Source organism: Coregonus clupeaformis, unplaced genomic scaffold (assembly GCF_020615455.1).
Source record: "Coregonus clupeaformis isolate EN_2021a unplaced genomic scaffold, ASM2061545v1 scaf1822, whole genome shotgun sequence".
NCBI classification, from domain to species: Eukaryota; Metazoa; Chordata; class Actinopteri; order Salmoniformes; family Salmonidae; genus Coregonus; species Coregonus clupeaformis.
Genome location: NW_025535276.1, coordinates 1 through 12,300, shown reverse-complemented (window position 1 = coordinate 12,300; position 12,300 = coordinate 1). Strand labels below are relative to the sequence as shown.

The following is a 12,300-nucleotide window of genomic DNA, read 5'->3' as shown; positions in this document are numbered from 1 at the left end:
ATCATTCTGATTGAGTGGGGGTCAAATACTTATTTCCCTAATTAAAATGCAAATCAATTTATAACATTTTTGACATGCGTTTTTCTGGATTTTTGTTGTTGTTATTCTGTCTCTCACTGTTCAAATAAACCTACCATTAAAATGATAGACTGATCATTTCTTTGTCAGTGGGCAAACGTACAAAATCAGCAGGGGATCAAATACTTTTTTCCCTCACTGTACGTATCAGTAGGAATGACCTCTACTCCAACTGTCTCTGTTTAACGCTGGCTGGAGTCAGTGGGTTTTGATGAAAGTGTAGTATTTCTAATCTCAGATGAACAAAGTGCAAATGTAGAGGCCAGCATTGGCTTCCTCTGTAAGGGGAAATGGGAATAACTAATTTGGGATGGAGTTTTGGCTCCTATACACGTCTAGTATTTTAATGGAACATTTCAACTATGGACAAACCCTTCAACAATTGGGACTCTGTACCTTTTATCAAGAGATGGTTGTTGAATTATTAGACAATCAACTGGCAGGCATGTCCAGTAAACGATGCCCTTCTGAAGGTGTTGATATCAGGCTAATAATGATGATTAATGATTAATATAACGGCTTAAAGACGGTCAGTTAAGGCAGGCCTTGGCTTCCATCCTAAAGACATACATACCTCCCATCACTAAGCCATATCTCATCACAGTGTGGTGTTAACGTGAAGCATCGGTTTCAGCTCATCAGTACAGTGGTGTTCATGTGGTTGATCCAGGACTGCAGAGCTTGTGCTCTGAATGTGAATGATGTAGAATGGCTAGCTAGGCGTTAGTTCTGTTAGGGTGAACAAGTTGACTCCCGGGTGGCGCAGTGGTCTAAGGCACTGCATCGCCGTGCTAGCTGTGCCACTAGAGATCCTGGTTCGAGTACAGGCTCTGTCGCAGCCGGCCGCGACCGGGAGACCCATGGGCGGCGCACAATTGGTCCAGCGTCGTCCAAGGTAGGGGAGGGTTTGGCCGGCAGGGATGTGGGTTCGTTTCCCACGGGGGGCCAGTATGAAAAAAACAAACAACAAAAACAAAAAAACATGTATGCACTCACTAACTGTGAGTCGCTCTGGATAAGAGCGTCTGCTAAATGACTAAAATGTAAAAATGTAAATATGTAAATGTAAGTTATTTAGATCAGAAGGAATATTGTTGTGGAAGAACAAGTCCTTGTTAACCATAGGAATGGTACCATGTATTTGATGTGTATTTATCTACGTGGAGGGAATGAATCCTCACGATAGGCTACTGTAAAGGAAAACAGGTGTTAGACATCAACATTGGCCCTAAGCACATTGATTCCTTCTACTGAGGAGGTGTTAGTGGAGTGATCAAGAGAAGACAGTCTCTGAAACAGAACAGAAGGCTGTTATTGTCTTGACTAGAGAGTGAAAGACATGTAGACTGCAGTAGGCCTTAGAAACAGGATCAGACTGCATGGTGCATTAACTGTGTTGACCACTGAGAGGAACTACTCTACCTCTCTGCCATGTTACTAATGGTGGTCTGTTCTGTCCCAACCTGTCTGTCTGTTCTGTCCCAACCTCTGTCTGTTCTGTCCCAACCTGTCTGTCTGTTCTGTCCCAACCTGTCTGTCTGTTCTGACCCAACCTGTCTGTCTGTTCTGTCCCAACCTGTCTGTCTGTTCTGTCCCAACCTGTCTGTCTGTTCTGTCCCAACCTGTCTGTCTGTTCTGTCCCAACCTGTCTGTCTGTTCTGACCCAACCTGTCTGTCTGTTCTGTCCCAACCTGTCTGTCTGTTCTGTCCCAACCTGTCTGTCTGTTCTGTCCCAACCTGTCTGTCTGTTCTGACCCAACCTGTCTGTCTGTTCTGTCCCAACCTGTCTGTCTGTCTGTCTGTCTGTTCTGACCCAACCTGTCTGTCTGTTCTGTCCCAACCTGTCTGTCTGTTCTGTCCCAACCTGTCTGTCTGTTCTGTCCCAACCTGTCTGTCTGTTCTGTCCCAACCTGTCTGTCTGTTCTGTCCCAACCTGTCTGTCTGTCTGTCTGTCTGTCTGTCTGTCTGTCTGTCTGTCTGTCTGTCTGTCTGCCTGTCTGTCTGTCTGTCTGACCCCTTCAGGCGAAGGAGCCTCTTTGCCTTCCTCACCCTGCTACCATCCTGCCTTTGGACTGACTATCTTTTGGCTTTTTATATTAATCCTTGGTAAGTAACTGTTTTGGGGCATGTGTAAGAAAAGCTGTCCTGTCTGTCCTCTGACCATAGACACCGAGCTACCAGAAAGGTTCCTTTGCTATTGATTGATGTGACTTAAATAGTCTTTAGGCAGACATTTCACAAACAAATGATCTGCATTTTCACTGAGAAAAGAGCCAGAATCCTAGGAGCACATCTCTATCCCGGCGTGATCAGAGAGTGTTCAGATCAATGGAGATCTTTCTAGTAATCCTCTGTCTGTGGTTGGAAGAGTCCCTCACGTAATAAATGCTCTTCAAGCTGTATTCAATAACACAGCATGACCAAGGTACTAACGGTACTGTAGCATGATACTAGCAACAGCTTGGCCTTGCTGTCTGCACGCCGTCTGCACGCTTTACAATCACTGGTTTGTTTCTGTAGTGGTTGCTTTGGGGAATGGAATGGTAGACTATAGTGGCAGTGGGATGGTCTTCTGCTATAGGTTCCATAGGTTGGGTGGTGATTTGAGCCCAGTGGGGATTGAATAAGGGAGCATGGGACGAACCAATTGTGTTTGTCCTTTCTATTAGTGGGTTGTTCTCTGGACAGAAATCACCTGGAGCATGTTGCTGTTCCGTAGGTTATCCTCTGTTGGCTACAGTGAGAACAAGCGGTCATTTGATGTGATGTTGGACCACTGTGTTCTGTTGGGAACTAAATGTCTGATGATGTATACAAGATGGTCTAACACCAGACAATCATGGATTTCTTTCCGTCTGTATTTTATAGGAGCAAGACTGCTTTAAAGAAACGGAAGCTAACAAGGTAACCCTACTAGGCAAAGTGTCTGTGTGCTACAGTATGTGTCTGTGAGGAAGTGTGTTCATCTGTGTGTGAAGTGTGTTCATCTGTGTGTGAAGTGTGTTCATCTGTGTGTGAAGTGTGTTCATCTGTGTGTGAAGTGTGTTCATCTGTGTGTGAAGTGTGTTCATCTGTGTGTGAAGTGTGTTCATCTGTGTGTGAAGTGTGTTCATCTGTGTGTGAAGTGTGTTCATCTGTGTGTGAAGTGTGTTCATCTGTGTGTGAAGTATATGAATATGTGTGTGTGATGTATGTTAATATGTGTGTTTGAAGTGTGTTAATCTGTGTGTGTGTGTGTGTGTGTGTGTGTGAAGTGTGTAAATCTGTGTGTGAAGTATGTTTGTGCGTGTTTGTGTGTGAAGTGTGTTAATCTGTGTGCGTATGTGTGAAGTGTGTGTGTGTCGGTGCTATTAACAGTCTTCAGATAGTAATCAAACCAACACAGTCCAGATATATTTAACCCCACCAGAGACCATCACAGACTACTAATCTAATCCATCAGATTACAGCTGCTTCACAGCACCGCTCCTTCTGAACCCTCTCTCTCTCTGTCTGTCTGCCTGCCTGCCTGCCTGCCTGCCTGCCTGTCTGTCTGTCTGTCTGTCTGTCTGTGTCTGTCTGTCTGTCTGTACACAAACATACTGTAACAACATAACCCAAATAAGGTCAGTTAGCAACACTTTCACAAACACTGTGTAATCCCATCAGATGGATTCATATTAATCCATACAGGCTGCTGTCTGTCAACGAGCACCAACACTAGACAGCCCTATCCAGCTGGATGACTGTTCTGTGTGTTGTGTTTCAGCCCTGTCCAGCTGGATGACTGTTCTGTGTGTTGTGTTTCAGCCCTGTCCAGCTGGATGACTGTTCTGTGTGTTGTGTTTCAGCCCTGTCCAGTTGGATGACTGTTCTGTGTGTTGTGTTTCAGCCCTGTCCAGCTGGATGACTGTTCTGTGTGTTGTGTTTCAGCCCTGTCCAGCTGGATGACTGTTATGTGTGTTGTGTTTCAGCCCTGTCCAGCTGGATGACTGTTCTGTGTGTTGTGTTTCAGCCCTGTCCAGCTGGATGACTGTTCTGTGTGTTGTGTTTCAGCCCTGTCCAGCTGGATGACTGTTCTGTGTGTTGTGTTTCAGCCCTGTCCAGCTGGATGACTGTTCTGTGTGTTGTGTTTCAGCCCTGTCCAGCTGGATGACTGTTCTGTGTGTTGTGTTTCAGCCCTGTCCAGCTGGATGACTGTTCTGTGTGTTTTGTTTCAGCCCTGTCCAGCTGGATGACTGTTATGTGTGTTGTGTTTCAGCCCTGTCCAGTTGGATGACTGTTCTGTGTGTTGTGTTTCAGCCCTGTCCAGCTGGATGACTGTTCTGTGTGTTGTGTTTCAGCCCTGTCCAGCTGGATGACTGTTCTGTGTGTTGTGTTTCAGCCCTGTCCAGCTGGATGACTGTTCTGTGTGTTTTGTTTCAGCCCTGTCCAGCTGGATGACTGTTATGTGTGTTGTGTTTCAGCCCTGTCCAGTTGGATGACTGTTCTGTGTGTTGTGTTTCAGCCCTGTCCAGCTGGATGACTGTTCTGTGTGTTGTGTTTCAGCCCTGTCCAGCTGGATGACTGTTCTGTGTGTTGTGTTTCAGCCCTGTCCAGCTGGATGACCGTTCTGTGTTGTGTTTCAGCCCTGTCCAGCTGGATGACTGTTCTGTGTGTTGTGTTTCAGCCCTGTCCAGCTGGATGACTGTTCTGTGTGTTGTGTTTCAGCCCTGTCCAGCTGGATGACTGTTCTGTGTGTTGTGTTTCAGCCCTGTCCAGCTGGATGACTGTTCTGTGTGTTGTGTTTCAGCCCTGTCCAGCTGGATGACTGCTCTGTGTGTTGTGTTTCAGCCCTGTCCAGCTGGATGACTGTTCTGTGTGTTGTGTTTCAGCCCTGTCCAGCTGGATGACTGTTCTGTGTGTTGTGTTTCAGCCCTGTCCAGCTGGATGACTGTTCTGTGTGTTGTGTTTCAGCCCTGTCCAGCTGGATGACTGTTCTGTGTGTTGTGTTTCAGCCCTGTCCAGCTGGATGACCGTTCTGTGTGTTGTGATTCAGCCCTGTCCAGCTGGATGACCGTTCTGTGTGTTGTGATTCAGCCCTGTCCAGCTGGATGACTGTTCTGTGTGTTGTGTTTCAGCCCTGTCCAGCTGGATGACTGTTCTGTGTGTTGTGTTTCAGCCCTTTCCAGCTGGATGACTGTTCTGTGTGTTGTGATTCAGCCCTGTCCAGCTGGATGACTGTTCTGTGTGTTGTGTTTCAGCCCTGTCCAGCTGGATGACTGTTCTGTGTGTTGTGTTTCAGCCCTTTCCAGCTGGATGACTGTTCTGTGTGTTGTGTTTCAGCCCTGTCCAGCTGGATGACTGTTCTGTGTGTTGTGTTTCAGCCCTGTCCAGCTGGATGACTGTTCTGTGTGTTGTGTTTCAGCCCTGTCCCGCTGGATGACCGTTCTGTGTGTTGTGTTTCAGCCCTGTCCAGCTGGATGACTGCTCTGTGTGTTGTGTTTCAGCCCTGTCCAGCTGGATGACTTCGATGCGTACCTCAAAGACATGAGCAAAGACTCTGCCTACAAGTTCTCTCTGCAGTTTGAGGTAGTATTCTGATGACCTATGATACACAGAAATATGATCATGTTATACCTGGATTAGATATTGTGTTTGAGTCGTCTCTCATGGCCCGTCATGTGTCCCGTGTGTCTGTCATGTGTCCCGTGTGTCTGTCATGTGTCCTGTGTGTCTGTCATGTGTCCCGTGTGTCTGTCATGTGTCCCATGTGTCTGTCATGTGTCACATGTGTCTGTCATGTGTCTGTCATGTGTCTGTCTTGTGTCTGTCATGTGTCTGTCATGTGTCCCATGTGTTGTAGGAGCTGAAGAGCGTAGGTCTGGATCTTTCCCATGATGCAGCAGACCTGCCTATCAACAGACCCAAGAACCGCTACACCAACATCCTGCCATGTGAGTGGCTGGGGAACTCTATCTACTAATAGCAGACACTATGCCCAATATAACAGTATGCTGAAACATGGTAGTTTATCTGTAGAAACAGACAGGAAACAGATAACTGATGAGCACTGAATAGAACCATGACTTTCCCCAGATGACTTCAGCAGAGTGAAACTGATCTATTTACATAACGACGAGGGCTCTGACTACATCAACGCCAACTACATACCAGTAAGTAGCAGTACATACCAACTACATACCAGTAAGTAGCAGTACATACCAACTACATACCAGTAAGTAGCAGTACATACCAACTACATACCAGTAAGTAGCAGTACATACCAACTACATACCAGTAAGTAGCAGTACATACCAACTACATACCAACTACATACCAGTACATACCAACTACATACCAGTAAGTAGCAGTACATACCAACTACATACCAGTAAGTAGCAGTACATACCAACTACATACCAACTACATACCAGTACATACCAACTACATACCAGTAAGTAGCAGTACATACCAACTACATACCAGTACATACCAGCTACATACCAACTACATACCAGTACATACCAGCTACATACCAGTAAGTAGCAGTACATACCAACTACCTACCAGTAAGTACCAGTGCATACCAACTACATACCAGTACATACCAGCTACATACCAGTAAGTAGCAGTACATACCAACTACCTACCAGTAAGTACCAGTGCATACCAACTACATACCAGTAAGTACCAGTACATACCAACTACATACCAGTACATACCAACTACATACCAGTACATACCAACTACATACCAGTAAGTACCAGTACATACCAACTACATACCAGTAAGTACCAGTACATACCAACTACCTACCAGTAAGTACCAGTACATACCAACTACATACCAGTAAGTACCAGTGCATACCAACTACATACCAGTAAGTACCAGTACATACCAACTACATACCAGTAAGTACCAGTACATACCAACTACCTACCAGTAAGTACCAGTACATACCAACTACATACCAGTAAGTACCAGTGCATACCAACTACATACCAGTAAGTACCAGTACATACCAACTAAATACCAGTGCATACCAACTACATACCAGTAAGTACCAGTGCATACCAACTACATACCAGTAAGTACCAGTACATACCAACTACATACCAGTACATACCAACTACATACCAGTACATACCAACTACATACCAGTAAGTACCAGTACATACCAACTACATACCAGTAAGTACCAGTACATACCAACTACCTACCAGTAAGTACCAGTACATACCAACTACATACCAGTAAGTACCAGTGCATACCAACTACATACCAATAAGTACCAGTGCATACCAACTACATACCAGTAAGTACCAGTACATACCAACTACATACCAGTACATACCAGCTACATACCAACTACATACCAGTACATACCAGCTACATACCAGTAAGTACCAGTACATACCAACTACATACCAGTACATACCAACTACATACCAGTAAGTAGCAGTACATACCAGCTACATACCAGTAAGTGTCTGCTAACTCAATGTCAATGTAGGGATCTGGTCAATACAGTGAACACAGCAAATACAGGGACCAGAGAGACCACAGGCATGATGCGTGATGGATGTTACAGTCATCTCATTGCAACATTTATCTTCCTCTCCCCCTCCAGGGTTATAAATCCCCCAGAGAGTACATCACCACCCAGGGCCCTCTGCCTGAGACCTTAACCTCAACACTAACCATAACCCTGGTTTTCTCCCTCTATAGGGTTATAAATCCCCCAGAGAGTACATCGCCACCCAGGGCCCTCTGCCTGAGACGAGGAACGACTTCTGGAACATGGTCCTGCAGCAGAAGAGCCACATCATTGTGATGCTGACGCAGTGTAATGAGAGACGCAGGGTGAAGTGTGACCACTACTGGCCGTTCACAGACGAGCCGGTGGCCTACGGAGAGATCAGTGTTGAGATGCTGTCAGAGTCCGAATCACCAGAGTGGACCGTACGGAACTTCAGACTGGGATATGTGAGTGGAGCTGGTGCAGGACACGGATTTACCAAGACTTTTGGGGGGCATGTGCTCAAACAAAAAGAAAGTTACTTGTTGAGCAATTATTAGGCCTACACGAAGAGGGGAAAGCAGCACAATCTGATGAGTATTTTGCAAAAACTATTTTGAACTGAAAATAAATACTGCACTTATTAACGATGACCAACACAATTCCAGTCAAAATAGAGTCCAGAGGAAGCAGAGATCAGAGGAAGCAGAATCAACTAGGGATATATCATGTCACTTCTCTGGAGTCCAGAGCCAGCAGAATCAACTAGGGATATATCATGTCACTTCTCTGGAGTCCAGAGGAAGCAGAATCAACTAGGGATATATCATGTCACTTCTCTGGTGTCCAAAGCCAGCAGAATCAACTAGGGATATATCATGTCACTTCTCTGGAGTCCAGAGCCAGCAGAATCAACTAGGGATATATCATGTCACTTCTCTGGAGTCCAGAGGAAGCAGAATCAACTAGGGATATATCATGTCACTTCTCTGGAGTCCAGAGCCAGCAGAATCAACTAGGGATATATCATGTCACTTCTCTGGAGTCCAAAGCCAGCAGAATCAACTAGGGATATATCATGTCACTTCTCTGGAGTCCAGAGCCAGCAGAATCAACTAGGGATATATCATGTCACTTCTCTGGTGTCCAGAGCCAGCAGAATCAACTAGGGATATATCATGTCACTTCTCTGGAGTCCAAAGCCAGCAGAATCAACTAGGGATATATCATGTCACTTCTCTGGAGTCCAGAGCCAGCAGAATCAACTAGGGATATATCATGTCACTTCTCTGGTGTCCAAAGCCAGCAGAATCAACTAGGGATATATCATGTCACTTCTCTGGAGTCCAGAGCCAGCAGAATCAACTAGGGATATATCATGTCACTTCTCTGGTGTCCAAAGCCAGCAGAATCAACTAGGGATATATCATGTCACTTCTCTGGAGTCCAGAGCCAGCAGAATCAACTAGGGATATATCATGTCACTTCTCTGGAGTCCAGAGCCAGCAGAATCAACTAGGGATATATCATGTCACTTCTCTGGAGTCCAGAGCAAGCAGAATCAACTAGGGATATATCATGTCACTTATCTGGTGTCCAAAGCCAGCAGAATCAACTAGGGATATATCATGTCACTTCTCTGGAGTCCAGAGCCAGCAGAATCAACTAGGGATATATCATGTCACTTCTCTGGAGTCCAGAGCCAGCAGAATCAACTAGGGATATATCATGTCACTTCTCTGGAGTCCAGAGCCAGCAGAATCAACTAGGGATATATCATGTCACTTCTCTGGAGTCCAGAGGAAGCAGAATCAACTAGGGATATATCATGTCACTTCTCTGGAGTCCAGAGGAAGCAGAATCAACTAGGGATATATCATGTCACTTCTCTGGAGTCCAGAGCCAGCAGAATCAACTAGGGATATATCATGTCACTTCTCTGGAGTCCAGAGGAAGCAGAATCAACTAGGGATATATCATGTCACTTCTCTGGAGTCCAGAGGAAGCAGAATCAACTAGGGATATATCATGTCACTTCTCTGGAGTCCAGAGCCAGCAGAATCAACTAGGGATATATCATGTCACTTCTCTGGAGTCCAGAGCCAGCAGAATCAACTAGGGATATATCATGTCACTTCTCTGGAGTCCAGAGGAAGCAGAATCAACTAGGGATATATCATGTCACTTCTCTGGAGTCCAGAGCCAGCAGAATCAACTAGGGATATATCATGTCACTTCTCTGGAGTCCAGAGCCAGCAGAATCAACTAGGGATATATCATGTCACTTCTCTGGAGTCCAGAGGAAGCAGAATCAACTAGGGATATATCATGTCACTTCTCTGGAGTCCAGAGCCAGCAGAATCAACTAGGGCAATAGCAGGTCACTTCTCTGGAGTCCAGAGGAAGCAGAATCAACTAGGGATATATCATGTCACTTCTCTGGAGTCCAGAGCCAGCAGAATCAACTAGGGATATATCATGTCACTTCTCTGGAGTCCAGAGCCAGCAGAATCAACTAGGGATATATCATGTCACTTCTCTGGAGTCCAAAGCCAGCAGAATCAACTAGGGATATATCATGTCACTTCTCTGGAGTCCAGAGGAAGCAGAATCAACTAGGGATATATCATGTCACTTCTCTGGAGTCCAGAGCCAGCAGAATCAACTAGGGATATATCATGTCACTTCTCTGGAGTCCAGAGGAAGCAGAATCAACTAGGGATATATCATGTCACTTCTCTGGAGTCCAGAGCCAGCAGAATCAGCTAGGGATACACTACCGTTCAAAAGTTTGTGGTCACTTAGAAATGTCCTTGTTTTCCATGAAAACATACATGAAATGAATAGGAAATGTAGTCATTGACAAGGTTAGAAATAATGATTTTTAATTGAAATAATAATTGTGTCCTTCAAACTTTGCTTTCTTCAAAGAATCCTCCATTTGCAGCAATTACAGCCTTGCAGACCTTTGGCATTCTAGTTGTCAATTTGTTGAGTTAATCTGAAGAGATTTCACCCCATGCTTCCTGAAGCACCTCCCACAAGTTGGATTGGCTTGATGGGCACTTCTTACCATACGGTCAAGCTGCTCCCACAACAGCTCAATAGGGTTGAGATCCGGTGACTGTGCTGGCCACTCCATTATAGACAGAATACCAGCTGACTGCTTCTTCCCTAAATAGTTATTGCATAGTTTGGAGCTGTGCTTTGGGTCATTGTCCTGTTGTAGGAGGAAATTGGCTCCAATCAAGCGCCGTCCACAGGGTATGGCATGGCGTTGCAAAATGGAGTGATAGCCTTCCTTCTTCAAGATCCCTTTTACCCTGTACAAATCTCCCACTTTACCACCAGACCATAAAATCTCCCAAAGCAGCCCCAGACCATCACATTGCCTCCACCATGCTTGACAGATGGCATCAAGCACTCCTCCAACAGCTCTGCAACTTGCCCATGCCTCTACGCAGATGACACCATTTTGTATACATCTGGCCCTTCATTGGACACTGTGTTAACAAACCTCCAAACAAGCTTCAATTCCATACAACACTCCTTCAGTAGCCTCCAACTGCTCTTAAACACTAGTAAAACTAAATGCATGCTCTTCAATCGAACGCTGCTGGCACCCGCCCACCCGACTATAATCACTACTCTCGACGGGTCTGACAACTACAAATACCTAGGTGTCTGGTTAGACTGTAAACTCTCCTTCCAGACTCACATTAAGCATCTCCAATCCAAAGTAAAATCTAGAATCGGCTTCCTATTTCGCAACAAAGCCTCCTTCACTCATGCTGCCAAACATGCCCTCGTAAAACTGACTATCCTACCGATCCTTGACTTCGGCGATGTCATTTACAAAATAGCCTCCAACACTCTACTCAGCTAATTGGATGTAGTCTATCACAGTGCCATCCGTTTTGTCTCCAAAGCCCCATATACTACCCACCATTGTGACCTGTACGCTCTCGTTGGCTGGCCCTCAGTACATATTCGTTGCCAAACCCACTGGCTCCAGGTCATCTATAAATCACTGCTAGGCAAATCCCCGCCTTATCTTAGCTCATTGGTCACCATAGCAACACCCACCCGTAGTCTGCGCTCCAGCAGGTATATCTCACTGGTCATCCCCAAAGCCAACACCTCCTTTGGCCGCCATTCCTTCCAGTTCTCTGCTGCCAATGACTGGAATGAACTGCAAAAATCTCTGAAGCTGGAGACTCTTATCTCCCTCACTAACTTTAAGCATCAGTTGTCAGAGCACCTTACTGATCACTGCACCTGTACACAGCCCATCTGAAATTAGCCCACCCAACTACCTCATCCCCATATTGTTATTTATTTTTGCTAATTTGCACCCCAGTATCTCTATTTGCACATCATATTTTGCACATCTATCACTCCAGTGATAATACTAAATTGTAATTATTTTGCACTATGGCCTATTTATTGCCTTACCTCCATAACTTTCTACATTTGCACACACTGTATATAGTTTTTCAGTTTGTATTTTTGACTTTATGTTTTGTTTACCCCATATGTAACTCTGTGTTGTTGTTTTTATCGCACTGCTTTGCTTTATCTTGGCCAGGTCGCAGTTGTAAATGAGAACCTGTTCTCAACTGGCTTACCTGGTTAAATAAAGGTTAAATAAAAAAATAAAAAAATCTATGAACACCTCTGCTATACAGGTAGTCAGTCTGGTGAAATAAATAAATAAAATAAATAAATAAAAAGTAAAAGTG

The 12,300-nt window shown here is 45.1% G+C and overlaps 1 protein-coding gene across 1 annotated transcript in view; it reads left to right on the top strand.

The window, feature by feature from the left end:
• LOC121558508 (receptor-type tyrosine-protein phosphatase O) overlaps window positions 1-8,076 on the top strand; it is a gene marked incomplete at both ends in the record, with an annotated part of 84,449 nt that extends 76,373 nt beyond the window's left edge. Inside the window, 5 exons of the mRNA XM_045218818.1 lie at window positions 2,947-2,982; window positions 5,547-5,628; window positions 5,903-5,993; window positions 6,136-6,212; window positions 7,768-8,076. Coding sequence (XP_045074753.1) covers window positions 2,947-2,982; window positions 5,547-5,628; window positions 5,903-5,993; window positions 6,136-6,212; window positions 7,768-8,076 — 595 coding nt within the window. The remainder of the gene's footprint in view (window positions 1-2,946; window positions 2,983-5,546; window positions 5,629-5,902; window positions 5,994-6,135; window positions 6,213-7,767) is intronic.
• Window positions 8,077-12,300: the final 4,224 nt, after the last annotated feature.